The following is a 23471-nucleotide window of genomic DNA, read 5'->3' on the forward strand; positions in this document are numbered from 1 at the left end:
CAGTAAATTAAAGTCATTCACTTCGGCATGATTAGACATCCAACATCGCATTATATTGGTAGGATTAGGCTAGAAGAAACTGATGAGGCTAGGGATCTTGGAGTGTTAATAGATAGGAAATTAAAGTTTAGGGGCCATGTGGCAAAGATTGCAAATACAACTCAAAAGATAATTGCAATGCTGAAATGAACATTCACATGTAAAGATAAGGATGTTATTTTGCCTCTTTAGATTGATAAGCCCTCACTTGGACTATTGTGCACAGGTCTGGTCTCCTGGTTTCCGTTGTGATTCTGATATATTGGAGAGAGTACAAAGGAGAGTGTTATAATTATCAAAAGATAATTGCAATGCTGAAATGAATGTTCACATGTAAAGATAAGGATGTTATTTTGCCTCTTTGCAAGGCCTTGATAAGACCTCACTTGGACTATTGTGCACAGGATTGGTCTCCTGTTTCTGTTGTAATTCTGATATATTGGAGAGAGTACAAAGGAGAGTATTAAAAATGATATCAGGATTGTGGAATACTGATTATATTCCACAGATTGAGAATTTGTAGACTGCAGACACTGGCAAACAGAAGAAAGAGGGGGTGATACAATTGAGACTTACAAACTTCTGAAAGAGTCATACGGGATTTTAATTGATGGAATTTTTCAATTTATGGAGGGTGGGGAAAGGACGAGAGGTCATCCTTGGAAGCTGAGAATGAAGGTCACCAAGAAGGGTGTGAGGGCTAGATTTTTTTCTCAGAGGGTGGTGCATGATTAAAATGGATTGCCATTGGATGTTGTGAGTGCAAGCAGTGTGAACGAATTCAAGAATAAGTATGATAGCTGGTGTATGTAGTATATGGCCTCCCTCGATGAGTCTCTGATTCCCTGGAGGTCTCTCTTAATAATAATAATATCAAAAGGTTATATTGACTTCAATAAGCAATTTGCATCCATGTTACTATGGACATATATACAAATGAAAGGTTCTGCTATGGTATGGGAGTTTCCTCCTATTCCATCCCATAAAGCACAAATGGCAGCTATGGGCTATAACTGATTTAAGCAACTTATAAAATAGTTTACAAAGAAAGAAGAAACAGAGATATCTCTCTTAACCAAATAACCACAAATTATAATTTGTACTAAAAATGTGAGTTCATTGCAGAAATCGACTGTGTGCTGATTCAATAATTTATGTTAATTTTACAAAAATATATTTAACTAGTAACTGCTATGTTTGCCTAATCCCAAGTGAGAAAATATATTTTTTCCTTCAAATTTTATTATTGTATTTTATTTCATTTTTATGTCAAAACCACATCCCCCCCCCCTTTTTTTTTGGTCTTTTCAGCTCTGCATGTTGTATTGCACTTTCAAACACCACTACTGCTAAAATGATGCCAATAATTATCAAAATTATATAAATTAATAGTTTTTAACGAAACTCATGAGACTGACAGATGAGTACTGGTAATGTGATAGCTCAGTTCACATACCAGACATATGATGACACCACTTTAGCTAATGCATCACCGAAAAGCACTATTTCCAGGACGTGCAAAAATATCCACTATCCAAAGATGCCATTGACCAAGCTGTTTCAAGCAAGTTAGGCAAATTCCATATGATAAAAAAATGCCCCAACATTATTAAACTTCCATCATTATTCTTGACAGTTTAGAGAATGCAGGCCTATTTATGGGATTTATAGTGCTGATAGCAGATCAAGGTGTTCCATCTCATGAAAACAGACTTAGCAAGATTTAAAATTTGTTCTTCTAAAGTACCAATTTGTAGTCATACAAATGCCAGTTTTTGTGGTTTGTGCACCACTGTAATTGTTGATCATGAACTCTTGTTATCAAGAATTTGTGGGTGTCAGCTTGCCTAAGGAAAATACACGAGTAATGTCTGTGCACCCTGGATCTCCTGGATGATTATGTTGCAGCTTTTCTTGCGAGAATGCCTGACAACAGGTGCTAAATTTCACAGACTCATAAGATCACAGAAAAATCTGTGGTCTTATGAGTCAATGTTTCATTATGGCATTTCTGAACAATCTCTATTTTCACGTGATATTCCGCTCTTTTGTGCAGGGAAAGTTTAACAAAAATCTTTAATGTGCTCACAGTTTCCTACAATGTGACATCTAATAACCCTTTGCAAATTAAAGTTATTAAGCTTCGCCCAGCATAATATTTCAGTTCATACAGAATATGGTGCTTAATAACATATCTTAGATAATTATCTTCTAGAACACTATGTAGATCTTTTGCATAACTTTTACATTTACACATCCTTTGCACCATATACTTCTGTTTGAATATTCTAATAAATATGTCAATATAATATAATATTACAATTGCAAGGAATTTTCAAATAATTGTGATCATCTCTTTCCTCACTCCTTTCTAATTTTCAGGCACATTTAGCAAAATACAGTAGATGATTGCTATATCAAACCTCCAGGACTAGATACTCCAAATTCTCATGAAACAAAAGAAATCCCAAGAAATAAAATAGAAGAAATCATGAGAAATAACACAGAAAACTGCAGGAAGCAGAACAAAAGAAACTGTGAGAAATAAAAGAAATTATATGAAATAACATACAAGAAATCATGAAAAATGTAACAAAGGAAATGGCATAAAATTATACACTGATGACAGAATACCAGGAATTGTTAGTAACCATACATAAAGCACACATAATGACAACATGAAAAAGTAGAAATGGAAACAATAATAGAAGACAAAGGAAACCGCCAGAAGAGTATTATAAAAAGCATATTATAAACTGTCACCTCTATCTTTAGTTGGTGTTTACCAGATCCCAGATGTGAATGTAATTTAATATACCTCAGACAGAAAAAATAATTAATGAACATCATTACTACAGTGAATAGGTGAAACCTCAAAAGTCTGGCACAGCATAGTATTGACACTAAACACAGTATTCAGTGGGATGAAGCACATCTTCTGCAGATAAGCAGTTTTAAATATGAACGCATTCTCAAAAAAAGCTGTAAAGTCCTTTTACATTGGCCTAAATTGAATTGGAATGATTATCTTCCCCCCCTCCCCTCCTCCTAAGTTGGGAGATTCTCATCTTATGTAAACATTAAAAATAGTTTTAATATTATTTACAGCACATGGCAACCATTTTTAATTGATAAAGTGATTGTTATTTGTAGCTCGTATTCCTGTTCTTTGATTTGCTTGCTATTTTCACACATTGATGATGTACTGTTATTTTCAGTAAGAAATATTTGTACTTTCATTAAAGTTTATTACTGTGGTTATCATGTAATTTGTTGTTTTATATATAGGACTGATTATATACTGAAAAAAACATGAATTGTGTTTATTCATGAATGCCAAGAGTATATCAAAAATTGTGGAGGAGAAGTGCTGTTAATGATAGCAGGGGAATTATGGCTGCACATGGTGGAGACACAAGAGGAAAATAATGGCAGTAGCTTTGAGGAAGTATTGTGTTAGTTGGAGGTTGATAAGAAGAGATATTTAGTTAGTGTTGCATTGCGAGAGGAAATGTGAAGGGCAGTGATGAAGTAACATATAGGAAACTTGGGTTTGTGAAGAAAGGAAGGTTGATCATTAACAATGATTTTAATTATAGTAAAATAAATTGAAATGAAGAAATCTAAGAATAAGGAAAATTTGAGTTCTTGGAAGACAATTATTGGCAACAGGTAACAGAGGATACACAAGGATCAAAAATCTTAGATCTGATCATTTCATCAGATGGTGTGAATGAGATGATACATTCCCCAACTAGTTATGGTTGGGAAATGTAACAATAAATAAATACATAATAAATATAAAAATTGAATAAAAAAAATAGAAAAATAAATCCTTAGCCCACCCACCAAATGTACTATAGATTTGCAAATAACCATTTGCCACAAAAGATATCATAATATCATAAACCTGTTTGTCTAAATCAGACAGAAAAAAGTCTCCTGGCCCTGAGGGCATTCCTCCAATTGTTCTGAAGGTCTGTGCACCAGAATTGACTCCTATCCAATGCCATCGGTACACACTCTCTTACTCCTATATATTCCAAAGCCTGGAAACTGGCCAATATTCAACCAATTCCTAAGAAGGGTGACAAATTACTGCCATCTAACTACCGCCCTATCTCACTCACTTCAGTCCTATCTAAAGTCCTATCATCAACTCTCAACTCCTAATCTACCTTAAAGGTACCCTACCCAGCTATTAAGCGACCACCAGTATGGATTCCATCGAAGCCAATCAATAGGAGATCTACTCTCATATATCACCCATCGCTGGACAAATGCCATGGAGAAATTTGGTGAATCCGAAGTAGTTGCACTTAATATCTCTAAAGCCTTTGATTGAGTCTAGCACAAAGGTTTACTAAGCAAACTCCCACCGTTTGGACTGCCTCAGGACTTCTGCAGATGGATTGCCAGCTTCCTGTCTGGAACAAACACTATGTGTGATGGTAGATGGCGCCCTATCTTCTCACCACCCAACTAATGATGCGGTCCCACAAGGTTCAGTTCTCTCACCGACCCTCTTCCTTCTATATATCAATGACCTCTAACCCAATACACAGTTTTGCAGATGACAGCGGATTACACTCCTCCCTTTCATTTGACAAACCTTACTCTACACAACTCACTTCAACCCACAGAACATCAACCACCACTGCTCTTAATTCCGACCTCCAAGCCATCCTCCAATGGGGGCTCAGATAACCTTGTCAACTTCAAAGCTAGTAAAACCCAGTTCTGTCTTATTTCTCACAAAAAAAAAGATCCATTTTCCACACAGCACTGTTTTTGATAACACTCAAATTCTCAGACAAGATGAGATTTCTCTTCTCGAAATTACCCTGACATCAAGCCTCTCCTGACATAAACACATCACAACCTTTGCATCCTCAGATTCCAAACAAACTAGGTTTTCTTTTTCGCTCAAGATGCTACTTCACCTCTAAACAGTTATTAACATTATACAAATCACAAATCTGCCCAGCTATCGAATACTACTCTCACATTTAGAGTGGGACTACTAAAAGCTCCCTCAAAATGCTTGACTCAATACAGAGGAGAGCAATTAGATTGATAAATGACCCATCTCTCGCAACTTGCTCCCCCACTTTCACATAGACGCTTGGTCTCTGCAATTTGTATGTTCTATAAACATTTCCATGGGAAATGTTCATCTGAAACAGCATCAATAATTCCTCCACTCTGTACTAAGGCCATTGGAACATGTACAGTTGCTGCCCAACATCCTTTCACATTACACCTTGAAACCTACAGAACAGGTTTCTTTTCCTCCTCCTTCATCCCTGTTACTGCTGTAATGTGGAACAGTCTTCCCCTCGTGTATTTTCCAAGGAAATACAACACACAGGTTTTTAAATCAAATGTCAACAAGTTTCCCCTTTCTCAACCCACCACCCATATACAGTACTAACATACTATAGGTTGACCAGCCAATGGGCCCAACATAAAAAACTGTTGTGGGTGGGAGCAATATATATAAAAAAAAATTCGTGAGATTATCATGATTACCTAGGTGATGGTCAATGCTATGTAGACTTCTGTGACCTATGGAAAGTTTAGGAGACAGCTTGAAGCTGTAGCATGGAACAAGGAATTAAACAAAAGGAGATAAATGCTGCTTAGACAATGACTAAGAGCTATTTAACAGCACTGATGCGTTAATGTATTCCAAAAGTTAAAGGGATGAATAAGGTAAGTATCAAATGTATGTGAAGGGATTAAGCAAGAAATTTGGAAGAAGAAAGTACCATGGAGGCAACAAAAGATGAATAATTCTAACCTTTAAAGGTGCTTGTGACATAACTATAAAATATCAAAATCACACATCATCATCACGAATCATGGGCTCACTGCCCGTTGATGTCTGATGCCTGTTTCACTATCTTCTTCCACCTTTCTTTGTCCAGGGCACAGTGTCGCAGTTTTTGTACGCCCATTCCACACCAGTCTTTTATATCGTCTATCCATTCTCTGTATGGTCTACCTCTTCTGTTGAAACCATCCAAAATACCAAACATAAATGTCTTTATCTTCCGGTCCTCACTCATTCTACAGATGTGTCCAAATAATTGCAGCTTCAGTTTTATAATCTTCTGCATTATATTCTGTTTTGGTTGTATCTTCTGATAGAGCTCTTCATTGGTGAGTTTTCTGTACCTATCCTATTCTTAGAATCTTCCTGTAACAAGTTCTTTCAAATGACAAAATTCTTTTTCTTGATTCCTTATTTATTACCCATGTTTCAGATCCGTACAGTACACCACTGAAGATGCATGTTTCCAATACTCTTAGTTTTGTTTGCAGACTGATCACTTTACTTTTCCAGATGTTATCCATGGCCTTCAGATTTGTTCTTCCCTTTGCAATCCTGATCTTTATTTCTTTTTTACAGTCCAAGTCATATGTCAGTTTACTTCCCAAATATGTGAATTGTTCTACATTTTCTATATCAGTTCCATCCACTTGTATCTTTTGTTTCATGTTCTTCTCACCAAATACCATTGTCTTTGTTTTTTCAAAGTTCATAACAAGTCCAAATCTCTTCCCTTCCTCATTTAACAGTTTCAGTGTTTTTTTTAGTTCTCTTTCATCTTCTTCAATAATAACAATGTCATCTGCAAATCTCAGATTGTTAATTCTCATTCCATGTACAGATATTCCTTTGGCATCTTCTTTCATTTTATCCATTGCTCTTTCTAGATGTGCGATGAAAATGCTTGGTGATATTGGATCTCCCTGTCTAGTACTTCTGCTTGTTTTAAACCATTTTCCCAAATCATCACCTATTCTAATTGCTGCAACTGCATTCTGGTAAACATCTTTTAATATAGCTATTAGTTTTTTATCAATTCCATAGGATTCCAGAACTGCTAATGTCACTTTCTAGTCAATACTGTCAAATGCTTTCTGAACGTCAACAAAGCAAGTATATATGTTTTTGTTTTTTCTCTTAGCTTTCTCTGCTATTAACCTCATTGTCAAAATCTGTGGAATTGTAGTTCTATCCTTCCTAAATCCTGCTTGCTCATCTGCAAGGTATGTTTCCAATTGTGTTCTCACTATCTTTCTGTCAACATGATCATCGTCACTTTACCAAGGTGACTTATCAAGGCAACTGTTCTATAATTTTTACATTCTAGCTTATTTCCTTTCTTGTATAATGTTACTAATATTGATTTCACCCACTCCTCTGGCATTTCCCCTTCTTTCCATACCATATTGCATAGTTGGTGCATTTCTGTAACCATACTTTCACCACCATATTTAATCATTTCTCCAGTAATGTTATCGTTACCAGGACTCTTGTTGTGTTTTAGCCGTCCTATTGCTTTTTCTACCTCTCCTCTTAAAATGTCCAATCATGCTCATTAAAATCACAATAGAACTATAAAACAATAAGTCAATATGTTGGGACCCCAGATTGTAGGAATTAGTGAGACTTGGCTATCAGAATCACATACTAACTGGTAAAGGATAAAGGATGAGTGTAAAGGATACACTATTTTTAGGAAGAATAGAAAGGGTAGGAGAGGGCATGCTGCTAATGATATCGGATGACTTGAATCCAGTTAAGAGTTGAGACCTATGATTTGTAGTTCTACTACTAACAGTTTTATGTGGCATTGAGTTTGAAGCCATCTGGTGTGAGGTGGAATCTAACATGATCAATTCCATAGTGGGGTTTTGTTACAGACCTGGTGGATCGGTTGCTTGTGATGAAGAAATGCATCACCAAATAGACAAGATGAATGCAAAAAGAGTAATCATAATGGGAGACTAATTATCCAAATACTGATTGGGTAGCAGTAGAATCTCATGAGAAGAATGAAATTGTATTTATTGAGCTGCAGCGAGACAAAAAACTCAAGCAGCATGTGACAGAAGTAACATGAAGTCAAAGAGTATTAGATTTCATTATACTGTTAGAGGGTGTTTCAGTTAAAGATGTAACTATTCTGCCTCTGGTTGATAACAGTGATCATGAGGTACTCACTTGGGAAGTGATTAAGCTTATGAATGTTCCATTCAGAAAAGGTTACATGCTGAACTACAAAGCAGAAAATTATAACCAACTGAGGAGTATACTGAGTTCAGTGAAATGGGATTAGTTGCTGGATGGGAAGAATATTGACAGTGCATAGGAAACATTTAAACAATACTTAAATGATGTGATATCAGAGCGTGTCTCGAGAGTTTGAAGAATAAATAGGGTAGGAGTCAAATGGATGTGTAATCCATTTGACTCCTGTAATCCATTTCGTAAGAAAAGGATGATGTGTGTTATGAAAGTTATAAGCAGCAGGCTAGAATACTCACAACAGTTGTATGGAAAGCAAAGTCTGAGTATGAAAAGAAACTGGCTCTGTGTGCTAAAGACAACCCACAAGAATTCTATTGATATGCTGCAAGTAAAAGAAAAAGAATATGAAAGAATAACTCTTCTAAATGCAGATGGCGTGAGGATTACAGATGCAGACAGAAGAGGTTGTTCAACTAATGTCTCCCATTTTGTTAAAAGCTATCAAACATGGTATACACAACACTGAGCTCACTGCTACCTCTTCACTGGATGAACAAACTCAGGTGTATGAGGACGAGGTATCAGAGGTGTTGCAGAAACTGAATAAGAATTCAACAATAGGGACTGATGGGATATCAGCACATGCACTAAAAGAGTGTTCAGCTGAACTGAATTATTCCTTTCACCAGACTGTTTACTATGAGTCTCAGAACAGGGAAGATTCTGCAGGAATGTATGGTAATTCCATTGCACAAGGGCGGTACAAAGACCGATGTATTCAACTATCGACCAATTAGTATCTCAGGAGTGGTGGTGAAGATTTTGAAAAACTGGTTAGGGCTAATATTCAAAAATGGATTGACAGTGAATCTCTACTTTACAATGGGCAACATGGGCTTACTAAGGCTATAACAACTTGCTCACATTCTATAACAATGTTACCATTGAACTAGACAAGTGGAATGGATATGGCATGTTACTTTTGGATTTTGCTAAGGCTTTTGACAGAATACAGCATGGTAGACTGTTGCATAAATTGGAGAATATGGGTTTGGATTATAAAATATTAGCGTGAATAAGAGGATGGCTGACTGACAGATATCAAAAAGTAGTATATGAGTCTGTAAGATTTAAGGTAATTAGTGGTGTACCACAAGGATCAGTGCTTGGTCTACTGTTATTCAATCTGTACATTAATGATATTGGGAAGGATTTGACAAGCAACATACAGCTATCTGCTGATGATGCAAAGACAGGTAGGGTAATCAGGAATGCTGCTGATATGCAGTACTTGCAGAATGATTTGAATAAGTTGGAATTGTGGGCATGGGAAAATGGATGTCAGTTCAATGTTAGTAAATGTAATGTCATTCACTTCAGCATGATTAGATATCCAATGGCATATTATATTGGTGGGATTATGCTTGAAGAAACTGATGAGGCTAAGGGATTTGGAGTGTTAGTAGACAGGAATTTGAAGTTCAGGGGCATGTTTAGCACTGCAATTATCAAAAGATAATTGCAGTGCTAAAATGAATGTTCACATGTAAAGATAATACAGGTCTGAGCAAAAAAGTAAGGAGCAGGTTTTTTGCCTGAAGAGTAGCTGGTGAGTGGAATGCATTAAATGTTAAAATAAATCTAAAGCATGGTTTGATAAGCTGTATGTCTGACAGCATGTACCTTACCTTCCACAATGAGCCTTTCTAACTCCATGGATATGTAGTGTTAAAACATGGAACAAATAGATGAAATATTCTACGTACTATCATATGCCATACTTTGAAATACGAGGTGTGGTTATTAAATAATGAGACAAGGTGCACTGTAAATTGTGTATACTCGTAGCAGTGGGATGTGCTTGCGCCATAAATGACCTTGAAGGTTTTAGAAGCAGTTGAGATAAGCATTGTTCGCTGTTGCTCATAGTTAGTCTGTAGGTAGTTATAAAAGAAACACACGCGAAGTCACTTTGCCAGAATAATGTCTAAAGTTAAACTCGAGCAGCACATTAATCTCAAATTCCTTCAGAAATTGAAGAAATTGCTGATCGAGTGTTTGAAACTGTTGCAGGAGGTGTACAGTGATGATGTAACGTCTTGTGTGCAAATTTTGAATGCCACAAATGCTTTGCTGAAGGTCAAGAAAATATTGAAAATGTTGAATGACTAGGTCACCCTGTCACAGCAGCAACCGAACAAAACGTAAAAATTAATGAAATTATCCGCAACAATTTCCAATTAAGCATTTGGATGACAGCATTTAAGTTTTGTAGATCTGGATAAGGCATATGACAGGGTGCCAAGAGAAGAGCTATTCAAAACGCTACAATTATATGGTGTCAATGAGGGTATGATATAAGAAATACTTAGTCTTTATTTGAGTTGTAAGTCAGCAGTTAGAAATGAAGAAAGTACAGGAAGATGGTTTAATGTTAAATCTGGTGTTAGCCAAGGATGTACATTATCCCCTCTGTTATTCATCTATATGGATCACATTATAAAGGAAAGTGGTATTAAACCTAATATCAAAATTGGAATGTTAATCTCAGCTCTTTGCTTTATGTGGACGATGTTATACTTCTAAATAAATCCACTACTACAAGTCTGCAAGATTCCCTAACTAAATTGAATAACTGTTGTAATAATATGATATGAAGGTCAGCAACAAGACAAAGGCAATGAAATTAGGCAGAATCATTGAAAATATCAATTGCACTGTGAATCGAGAACCTACAGAACAAGAAAAACATTTCAGCTGCTTAGGCATGATTTTTAGTGAAGATGGTAAATTAAATATGGAAATAGAAAACACTAAATTAGCTGCATACAAGACAGCGTTCAAACCAGTTTTAACTTAGGGATCTGAGAGCTGAGTTAGAAGTAAAACACTTGACCAAAGACTAGAGAATGCAGATATGAGGTCCTGATAAAGATTAGGGGGCGTGAACAAATGGAAATACCATATTAAAAATGAGGCTATTAGGAAAGAACTTGATATTGTCAGCATCCAGGAATGCATTAGCAGAGCTAATCTCAAGTAGTATGGTCACTTAAACAGAATGAGAGAGGAAAGGATTAGCAAAACAAGTGTTCTCTCTGCCAGGTTGGCAGGAAAAAGACCCACAGGAAGACCAAGGTATAGGTGGAGATATGGTAAAAAGTGCTTTAGAAGATAGAAATATAAGATCTGATAATCTTGGAGTCTTGACAGGTAACAGATTGATTTGGAGGAGAATTGTAGATCGGAAGTTAGTAATGATGTAAATTTTTCATGTAGTACCATCATACCCTGTACACCCCTTGAGGATACATATCAGGAATTTGATGATGATGATAGCAGACATGGTGCACATTGATAAGGAGACTGTGCGACAAATTCTGCATGAGCAATTGAACACGAACAAAGTCTGTACCAAAATGGTTCCCAAAAACTTGAGTCAGGAGCAGAAAGACACCTGGAAACAAATTTGCACTGACATCATGGAATGGCTGACAGCGGAGGCAGACTTGTAGGAGAAGATCATCACATGTGATGAGATGTGGATTTCCGGTACGATCCAGAAACAAAGAGACAATCGATGCACTGGAAAACTCCCACATCACCGAGAATGAAAAAAGCAAGAATAAGCAAGTCAAAACTGAAGGCAATGATGATCGTTTTTTTTATATATATATATATATATCAATGGTGTGGTAATGGTTGAATGGGCACCAGAGGGTCAGAGTTAACCAACATTATTACCTTGAGGTTCTGGCCAAGCTGAGAGAACAAGTGAGGAAGAAGAGACCTGATTTGTGGAATAACAACGCTTGGATTCTCTATCAGGACAATGCTCCAGTCAACAGTGCTCTGTCTGTAAAGCAGTATATGGCTGATAAGAAGATTACAGTGTTAGATCATCCACCTTACTCACTGGACTTAGCTCAATGCGACTTTTATTTTTTTCCAAAAATCCACATTGAAGGGCACCCATTTTCAGTTAGTGGATGAGGGAAAGGAGAAAATGGCAGTGCCACTGAAGCAGATAACACCTGATGACTTGCAGCACTGCTTTCCAACAATGAAAAATTTGTATGCAATGATGTATAGATAGAGGAGAGGAGTATGTTGAAGGGGATAACAATTAAGTTGTACAATTGTAATAATAAACCACAATTTTGCAAGCAATCGTGTTATTTAATAGCTACACCTCGTATACTCCTGTTAGGCTTGTGTTGGCCCAATGGAAGTAATCATGAAGGAGGATAATATCTAGTTGTAAAGAGGCTCACCAAAAGCTTATGAAAGTGTTTGTGTGGAGGGAGAGAGGAAGGGGAGTTATCCTTAAGAATGCCATAATTCTAAGGGATATTTATTCCTGAGAACTAACCCATGGATCTTTTTAATACAAAATTCACTAGAATATGCTATGAGTGAATGCATGATATTATTCAAAAATGCAAAAGTTTACAAGAATGCTTATTCAAATATTTTTTCTTAATAGAAAAAAATCATTCCCTATAGGGATTTTCAAAAGATGATCAGCATAATTATATTCTTGATATGTATCTTCAAGATGTAGGATAATATGATAATACTACATAATGTTATTGTTGATAGTGATGTTTTCTCCCTGGTGCAGGACACCAGAGTGTACAGAGGATTTGAAATTGGAAATGATCACTATTTAGTCTTGAGTAGGATAAAATTGAATTTCATATTGAAAAGAATAACATGTAAGAAAGTTTTAAAGCGAATAAAAGTTGAGCAGCTCTCAGATGTGATCTGTAGACTAAAATACACAAAGATTACTGAAGAAAAAATGAAAGAGTATGAGAACAGGAATCAAACCTTGGAGATTCAGTGGCAAACTCTGAAGAAAACATTGATTGATTCTGCCAGAGAGGCATGTGGTGAGGTTGTCTGCAAGGATAAAAAAATCAGAACTCCCTTGTGGACACAGGAAGTTAAAGAGGCAGTGAAGGAAAAGAAGAAAGCATATCAAACGTTCCTGGCAAATAAGTCAGCTTGTGCTCTTAGGAAATACAGAGACAAATGTAAGAAAGCTAAACACTGTGTAAAACTACCTAAAAAGTCATGGGAGGACTTTGGCAAGAATATAGAAAATAAATATCAAGAAGGTGGCAAAATATTCTGGAGGTTGTTGAAGAAGCTTAGGAATGGAGGAAAGAATGCTGTAAAAGGAGTTAGAGATGATAAAGGTGACATGAAAATGGAAGAAAAAGATATCCTTGAATTATGGAGTAATTACTTTGAAAAACTGCTAAATGAAACAAGCAGTGATGACAGCACAGTGGTAAAAAACACTGACCAGGCATGCAGTCAAGAATACATATCCATACTTGAAGTAGAAAAAGCCATCAAAGGCTTGAAATGTGGAAAGGCAGTTGGAGTAGATGATTATTAAACCAAAAATGCTGAAGTATGATGGTATAAAAGTCTTACAGTGGCTGCACTGCATAGTTTAGAAAGCTTGGACAGAGGGACGAATTTTCGATGATTGGAGTAGAGCTCTCATAGTACCCATATATAAAAAGGGAAATAAAACTGAATGTGAGAATTACAGAGGTATTTCCCTACTCAGTGTTCCTGGCAAGATCTATGCAAGTATACTTGAGAAACGGTTGAGAAGAATTGCGGAAGAAAAGCTTGGTGAAGAACAAGCTAGATTCAGGCTAAATAGAGGCTGTCAGGATCAGATCTTTAGTTTACGACAAATAGTCGAGAAAGCATGGGAATATAACAAAGATCTCTATTTAAGTTTTGTCGATTTGGAAAAGGCATACGATAAGGTGCCAAGAAAGAAGCTACTCAATACGCTGCAGTTATATGGTGTCAATGGGGCATTATATCAAGCAATACTCAGTCTTTATTTGAGCTGTAAGTCAGCAGTTAGAATTGAAAGGAGTACAGGAAGATGGTTTAATGTTAAATCTGGTGTGAGACAAGGATGTACATTATCCCCTCTGTTATTCATTATCTATATGGATCACATTATGAAGAAAAGTGGTATTAAACATGATATCAAAATTGGAGATGTTAATGTCAGCTGTTTGCTTTATGCAGATGTTATACTTTTAAATAAATCAGCTACAAGTCTGCAAGATTCTCTGACTAAATTGAATAACTGTTGTAATAGATATGGTATGAAGGTCATCAATAAAAAGACAAAGACAATGAAAATAGGCAGAATCATTGAAAATGTCAACTGTGTTGTGAATGGAGAACCTGTGGAACAAGTAAAACATTTCAGCTACTTAGGTACGATTTTTAGTGAAGATGGTAAATTAAATATAGAAATAGACAACAGAATCAGCAAAGCTGGTATGGTGGGAAGTCAATTGAATAGATTCATATGGAATAAGAGAGAAATTAGTTGGAATACTAAATTAGCTGTATACAAGACAGTGTTCAAACCAGTTTTAACTTATGGATTCGAGAGCTGGGTCAGAAGTAAAACACTTGACCAAAGACTAGAGACCGCAGATATGAGAGTCCTGAGAATGATTATAGGCGTGAACAGATGGCATCAATGGCAATATCATATTAAAAACGAGGATATTAGGAAAGAACTTGACATTGTCGGCATCCAGGAATGCGTTAGCAGAGCTAATCTCAGGTGGTATGGTCACCTAAACAGAATGGGCGAGGAAAGATTAGCAAAACAAGTGTTCTCTGCCAGGTTAGCAGCAAAACGACCCAGAGGAAGACCTGATACGGTACAAAGTGCCTTAGACGATAGAAATATAAGATCTGATAATGTTGGAGTCTTGACAAGTAACAGAGTGATTTGGAGGAAAATTGTAGATAGGCAGTTAGTAATGATGTAATTTTTTTCATGTAGAATTTTTTTCATCATATCCTGTACACCCCCTTGAGGGTACATGGCAGGAATTTGATGATGATACTACATAATAAGTTCACATTATTATTAGCTTCCTATCAATAGTTTTGGACAGGAAAGAGCAGTGCACAACTGCTCAGATTAGCACAAGAGCGCAGTTTGTTCGCCAAGATGGTCGCTGACCTTCGATAGAAGATAGCACAATAAGAAGAAGATCAATAATTTTCTTCCCAGTTAGCCTGCCATTTGTCAGGACTGCAGTATTGTCAGATCTAACATTTTGATTTCTAAGACACTATTAACTGCAACAATCCACCTAGACAAGTCTTTTTTCTGTGTCATCACACCTCTCTGTTAACCTTTCTTCTCACACATTCTTGAATGCTAATAATGTCAAATTCCTTTCTGATATCTTCATTTGTAATACGATTCTGTCATGATATCTGTTTATTCCGCTCATATTTCTGAGAAGTCTCGTATCTGTGATTTCCAGTCTCTGAAGAGCCATAAATTAAAATGGATGGCTTAATGTTCTGTCTTATTTCTCTCTTATTCCATATAAAATTAATCAACTGGCTTCTGCCATACCAATTTTGCTTATTTTACTGTCTAGTTCCAAATTTAATTTGCTATCTTTACTACAAATTTTATCTGAGCTGAAATATTTTACTCGTTCTACAGGATCTCCATTGAGAATGCAGTTGATATTTTCCCTGTTCCTGCTTATTTTCATTGTTTTATGTATGTTCTGCATTTTACAAGGGCAAGGTGTACTGCAATCAAATATACAATTTTTGTCCTACTAGTTTATCATTTTCAATATTTCTCCCTACCAAAATTAACAGGGGAAAAAGCTAAGAGATGGACTTTCTGCCAAACTATAAAGTAGTTTTAATGGTGAGTTAATAAATCTCAAGAGAAAGATTCAGAATTTACTTCGATATGCAAAGTATCACAATACCTTGAGGAGCATAAACTTATTAAGTGGGTTATACCACTGCATTAAGAAAATGCCACAAGGAGTAGCTCCACATAAATATTTGTAGCCATTGTATGGATTCCTTCCAACACAGCATTTAACACAACCTTTGGTATCTGGAACTTTACTAGTAGCAGCAAACCTCCTAAAAAAAAAAAAGTATATTTATATTGATATAACTAATAGCAGTAAGATATATTATCACTTCCTGCACAACATTCAACTCCAGCTTTTACAAGATTCTTTGTAATAAACTGTTTTTCACTGGTTATCTATATATAAAAAAAAATCATCTATAATAATGCATCACTATCATAAATAGAATGGTTAGTCCAACAAAGATTAAAGCTTATTTCATTATGAGAAATTAGTTAATAATTTAATATTACCTCAGAAACAGCAGTGAATTACGTGGGTAAATTTTTACTTCTTATAATCTCAAATTTTCCATAAATTTCCTTCAACTAATCAATTTAATGATTACAGACCTGAATATTTCACTTGTAATTCTGATAGTATTTTTTGAAATAATTTAAATATTACTCAAGCATTTGTTTCAAAAGCATATTAAGTTGTAATAACTTATTTAATACAGTTACTACTTATTTCCCTATCAGAAATTCATTACACAAATAATTCAGTTCTCTCTGTATTATGTGTTCTAATTTTTCAACTTACCTTGTAATTTTATTAACTTATTACTTTTTTTTTTGGTCTAGCAAAGCTATGGAAGAGAAAAAACAACTGTTTGTAGCATACAATGTATTACAGACGGAGAGGATCTCAAAGGAAAACGTACACTTTTCCATTGGATCCATGATCTGTATCCACCTGTTTCTGCATAAGAGGGAGTTTTTTCCCATTGGATCTGATGACCAAGTCACAGGTATCTATCCCAATGGCTTTAACAGGCCTTTAAGGCCCACAACCTTCCAAGCATGCTTGGATTTCGTAACCGAAATACGAGGATAGAATGGTCACTCCTATGCCTCAAGGTATTCTTGGCTGTATCCCTGTGTGTTCAAGGGGCCGGTTTGCCTGCTTGCGGGATGAAAAACACCAGATAAACTGGCGGAAAAAACCCTACGGCCCAAGACCGGCTAACTTGGCTATGGATGAGGAAGATCCTTCAGCTCCTCACGTCTCCGACGGGAATTGAACCTAGGACACTCCTTCCCCAGGCATATGGTTGCGAAGCGCAAAGCCACTAGGCTAACCGCACGGCAAGTCACAGGTATAGATTACAGAATTTGAAAAGAAATTCATTTTATGCAGAACTTACCACACTTAAAAAACACCAAAGTAGGGGTAATGCCAGAGCTTTACTTGCTCTCTTTGAGTATGATAAAAAAAAATGTTGATCTTACTCAGAGATCAATCTACATGCTACCTAATTGACACCCCCCCCACACACACACAACAAAGAGCTCTCAAAAATTATTACAGAAAGCTGTCCTGCTCTCCTGAAACTATCCAAAAACTTAAACCATATAATCTTGGATCTCCCAAGATTTATGGGCTACCAAAAATACACAAAGTGAATATATCCTTGAGATCCACAGTTGACAGTACTGCTTTCTTTACTTACAAAGTGATCAAAAAGTCCAAGAGTTATCTTCATTACAGGCCAACACTTTTTCCATGTTAAAAACTCTGTGCATTACAAATCTTGCTTGTCAGATATGATCCTTGTAGAAACTGACATCACAGTTAGTTCTGATATGGTCTCCCTATTCACTGATGTACCTATAAAAGAAACTTCAGAACTTATTCAGACTCTATCCCCAGACATATCATTTTTATTCACTTCAACATGCATTCTGGCTAGTTTATTTGGCAAGGCAAAACCTACAAGCAGACTGAAGGCACAACCATGGGTTCCCCTTCTTTCTCTCTCCGCATCCAATCATTGTGTGGAACATTTTGAAAATACAGCCCAAAACACCGTTCCTCTGAAACTTACAATATGGCTAACTTGCACTGACAAGTTCTCTATTTGGTCATATCAAAAAAGGAGTTTGAAAATAAGAACCAGACCTTGGAGTCTGAGTGGCAACCTCTAAAGAAATATGAACTGATTCAGCTAGGAAAGATGCAGTAAGGTAGGTTGGAAGGATAAAAAAAAATGAAAACTCCAGATAGACACAAGAAGTTAAAAGAAGCAGTCTTGAAACTTAGCAAGTAAGTCAGCAGATATTGTAAGAGAAACAAAAGATAAATATCTGTGGCAAAATGATCTGGAGGAAATATTGCAATCTATTCATGTCAGAGATGATAAATGTCACATGAAAACAGACACAAAAGGTGTTTTGGATATCTGGAGCAATTACTTTGAAAGGCTGTTAAATGAAACATGTAATGGCAGAACAGCAGCAAAAATATTCAAGAATAATACAATCAGGAGTACATGTCAATACCTCAGTTAGAAAGTCATATCTAAAGTGTGGAGAGGCATCTGAGATAGATGATATTTGACCAGAAATGATCAAATATGGAGATATAAAAGTTTTACAGTGACTGCACTGTATAATTCAATAGGCCTGATCAGAAGGTCAAATTCCAGATGATCGAAGTGGATTTCTCATAATTCCCATCTATAAAAAAAGCAAAATAAAACTGAATGTAAGAATTAGAAATTTCTCTACTAAGTGTTCCAGGTAAGATTTATGCAAGCATACTTGAAAAGCAGGTAAGAAAACTTGTGAAGGAGAAACTTGGAAAACACAAACTGGGTTCAGACCAAACAGAGGCTGTCAAGATCATATTCACTTTATAATAAATAGTCTAGAAATCATGGGAATATAACAAGTCTGTACTTAAATTTTGTAGATCTGGAAAAGTATATGAAGAGATCAAGAAAAAAAAAAGTAACTTTCCAAAATGCTACAATTAAATTATATCAGGTAAATTGAACATTATACAGAGCAATATGTAGTCTATATTTAAGTTGAAAGTCAACAGTTAGAATTAAAGGAATTAGGGAGATGGGTGCATGTAAAGTCAGCTGTAAGATGAAGATCTCCACTCTTACTCATCATCTATATGGATTACATTATGAAAGAAAGTGATTTTAAATCTAATATCAAAATCACTGTGTAAAACTAGCTAAACAAAAATTATGGAGACTTTGGCAAGAACATAGAAAATAAATCTCAGGAAGGCGGCAAAATATTTTGGAGGCTATTGGAAGCACTTAGAAATGATAAATGTGACATGAAAACTGAAGATAAAGATATTCTAGATGTATGGAGTAATTATTTTGAAAGGTTGCTAAATGAAACAAGCAGTGTCAGCAGAGTGGTAAAAAACACCCAACAGAAATGTAGTCATTAATATATATCCATACTAGAAACAGAAAAAGCCATCAAAAACCTGAAATGTGGAAAGGAAGCTGAAGAAGACAAGATGAAATTCGAACAGAAATGCTCAAATATGGAGGTATAGAAGTTTTGCACTGGCAGCAGTGCATAATTTAGAAGGTCCGGTCAGGTGATCAAATTCTGCCCTATCCATAAAAAAAAGGAACATGAGCATATAAAATGGTATGCGAGAATTACAGAGGTATTTCCCTACTCAGTATTCCTGTTAAGATTTATGCAAGTATACTTGAGAAATGGCTAAGAAAAACTGTGGAAGGGAAGCTTGGCAAAGAACAAGTTGGATTCAGGCCAAATAAAGGTTATCAAGATCAGATTTCCACAAACAGCTGAAAAATCTTAGGAATATAACAAGGATTTGTATTTAAGTTTTATAGATCTGGACAAGGCATAAGGTGTCGAGAGGAAAGCTCTTCAAAACAATACAGTTATATGGTGTAAATGGGATATTATATTGCAATTCAAAGTCTATTTAAGCTGTAAGTTAGCAGTTAAAATTGAAGGAGGTACAGGCGGATGGTTTGATGTTAAATCAGGTGTATGACAAGTTTGCACATTATCTCTGTTATCCATTATCCGTGTGAATCACATTATGAAGAAAGTAGAGTGGTATTATGATATCAAAATATGTGATGTTAATCTTAGATCTTTGCTTTAACAGATGATGTTATACTTCTGAATAAATCTAGTAAAAGTCTACAAGTTTCTCTGACTAAATTGAATAACTGTTGCAATGAATTTGGTATGAAAATCAGCAATAAAAAGACAAAGAAAATGAAATCAGGCAGAATCATTGAAACTGTATCCTGAATGGTGATAGAACAAGTAAAACATTTCAGCTATTTAGGTACAATTTTAGTGAAGGTGGCAAGTTAAATATGGAAAAGGACAACAGAATTATTAAATCTGTTATGGTAAGAAGTCAGTTGAATACATTTATATGGAATAAGAAAGAAATTAGTCAAAACATGAAATTATCTATATACAAGACAGTGTTCAAACTAATTTTAACTTATGGATCTGAGAGCTGGGTCAGAAATAAAACACTTGATCAAAGAGTTTTGAGCAAGATTAGTGGAATGAACAGATGGTATCAATGGCAGTATCATATTAAAAATGAGGATATTAGGAAAGACCTGACATTGTTAGCATTCAGGAATGTGTTAGCAGAGCTAATCTCAGATGGTATGGTCACTTAAACAGAATAGCAGAACTAGTGTTCTTTGCCCAGTTGGCAGGAAAAAGACCCAAGATGTAGGTTGATTGATACAGTAAAGAGTACCTTAGAAGACAGAAATATAATACGTGTTATCTTGACAGATAATAGATTTGGAGGAAAGTTAGTAATGGTCTAACTTTTTCATGTAGTACTATCATAATATCCTGTACACTTCCCTAAGGATATATATCAGGAATTTGATGATGATAATTATGATATAAGTTGGTGACAGAAGTTTATCAGAGAGAGAGAGAGAGAGAGAGAGAGAGAGAGAGAGAGAGGGAGATAAGGGAGATATTGCACAGTGTAATAGGTGGTAGGAGAATGAGTCATTACCTTTGGAATTGTATGAGTCAAGTGAGAAAGAAGGGAAGGAAATGAAAATATTTTTTGCACAGAAAGTAGCAAATGAGTAGAATGCTTTCACCAGAGTGGATGGTGAATGCTGTGAAACTGAATGTATTGAAGGCTAGGTATAATGTGAATTATCCAAGTCTGGCTTCCTGCAATGAGTCTTCTGGCTCCATGATGGGTTAAAGTTTTCAATTGTACACTTTGATGAACTGAAGTGAACTGGCTGCTGTTATCTTTTGCCAAAAAAAAAAAACACCCTGTCATTCTATTTAGGTCATCCTACAGAATATATAATATAATAACCACTGCTATTCACAGTTTAGCATAACTGGAAAACAAATGATATTCTCCTTCAGATCATTCTAATATCATTAATGTACAAACTGAACAGCAGTGGACTGAGTATAGAGCCTCTGCATATCACAGAGATTTGATTCAACTCCACCATCTAGTATTCTCTGATATCTATCAGAAACATCTTGCCAGTTTCATATCCATACCCTGAACATATCCAACAGGGTATCTAACCCCATCTTCATTCTGCTCAAACTTATATGTGGTCAACTCTCACTAAGGCAAACATCACTATAACAAACTACTGAAAAATTCTGGTCAAAGCTCTAATATCGCAATGATATGCCAAAAGAAACTGACTATAGCAAACTATTCAAAATAACAAATTATTTACATGGTCCTTCTCATTTTCTTATAGTGAAAATCAAATGCTTTCACAAAGTTGAGCAACATCATGGCATAGTTATCTCTTATTGAAGTCAGCTGGCTCTTTATTATAGAAAGTGAGTAAATTACTAAAATTTACTCACTGTTCATACCCATCTGTTCTGAATTCTGCCCTTAACCAACTTTTCCAATACCTTAACCACCACTCATGAAATACTAACTGGTCTTTCCTTTCCTTTGGGAGTCTAGCATTGCTGATTAGGATTAAATAGCTAGTTAGAGGATATGCCATTTCACATTCACTTTCCTGTAAAACATGGGCTGATATCCAATTGCAATCATATTGACATTTCTTAATAACTTGATAAATTGGGTGGATAGGAATTGATACTCTATGAGGGATAACATGGTTGTGAAGGGTCGGTCATGCCTTAGTAATTTACCAACTTTTTATAACAGAGTGACAGCTGCGCTGGATAAAAGAAATGGTTACAAGATGATTCTGCTAGATTTTGCAAAGCCACTTGACAGAACAACACATGGAACTCTGTTATGCAATAAATGGATATGCTCATGATGCGAATATGAGGGTGGTTGAGAGATAGATACAAAAGGGTAGGGGGGAGACATATGGAAGCATAGAATCCAGGATGTAAGCATCCTTTTCAAAATGTATACCCCTATTTTCATAAATTATGAAGATCAATTTACATATTTTTTTTGGAAATATATCAGCAACGTAAATCTACTGTTTCTATGTGTGCCTTAAAGCCATGTCAGCAACTAGAATAGAAAAAAATTTACAAGAAAATGGCTCAACAACTACAAGCAATGATATTAAACCCAACATCTAAACAGGGAATATTAAGCTTAACATTCTGCACACAATGGTATGCTATGTATAAATCTGTTTTCCCTATTTTCATAAATTATGAAGATCAATTTATATATTTTTTTTGGAAATATATCAGCAACGTAAATCTACTGTTTCTATGTGTGCCTTAAAGCCATGTCAGCAACTAGAATAGAAAAAAATTTACAAGAAAATGGCTCAACAACTACAAGCAATGATATTAAACCCAACATCTAAACAGGGAATATTAAGCTTAACATTCTGCACACAATGGTATGCTATGTATAAATCTGCTACAGGGCTTCAAGAATCTTGAACCAAATTAAATAAGTGCAATTACAAATTTAGTATGGAAATCAACAACAAAAAGATGAACTTTATAAAAATAGGCAGGGAAATAGAAAACATTATTGAATCCCAATGGTGGTCCTATAAAGTTAAAGCATTTTTGCTAATTAGGTACAATATGTCTGGTGAAGACCAATTTAGTATGGAAGCAGTACAAGAATAAGCACATATGGCATAACTGAGAATTATTTCATTAAACTGATATAAAACAAGAATAAAAATATAATGAAAACTACTGAGAAAAAAAGCAGCAGCCAAAACAACAAACTAGCAAAATGGTATTCAAAGCTATTTGAAGATAATATTTAATATAATCAATAAAGCAGGTATTTGGAAGAAGCCGACTTTCACTGTTGCATACTTCTCGGAACTATAGGAACAGTTCATTATAGTGGAGGGTTTGTTGTGGTAACTTTTAGGATAGCATAGTTATGGACTTTGTTCTGAACTATTCGAGTAGTTTGTTATACTGTTTGTTATAAAGATTAAATTTGTTCTAGTGGTGTTTGCTATTTTGTTTTTGAAAATCAACTATACAAACACACATAAAATGGATTAATGTAGTTGAATTCTTGATAAGATAGAAATTAAGAGCTGACCAAATCAGACATGACTTTGAAGAAAATTATTGATAGTAAACTAGTAATGACACCTTAACTGTGTTGCATTATTATAGTATCTATCATAAACTCTCTTGACAGTACTTAATAAGAAATTACCAGAAAGCTAA

General features: G+C 35.4%; 1 protein-coding gene across 1 annotated transcript in view; it reads right to left on the reverse strand.

Annotated features, from left to right (window-relative positions):
• hppy (MAP4K3-like protein hppy) overlaps positions 1-23471 on the reverse strand; it is a 452362-nt gene that overhangs the window by 65535 nt on the left and 363356 nt on the right. The window contains exon 23 of the mRNA XM_090399556.1: positions 15892-16054. Coding sequence (XP_090255682.1) covers positions 15892-16054 — 163 coding nt within the window. The remainder of the gene's footprint in view (positions 1-15891; positions 16055-23471) is intronic.

This window comes from Typopeltis vanoorti, chromosome 10 (genome assembly GCF_054136105.1).
Source record: "Typopeltis vanoorti isolate ZY-2024b chromosome 10, IOZ_Tvanoo_1.0, whole genome shotgun sequence".
Taxonomy (NCBI): domain Eukaryota; kingdom Metazoa; phylum Arthropoda; class Arachnida; order Uropygi; family Thelyphonidae; genus Typopeltis; species Typopeltis vanoorti.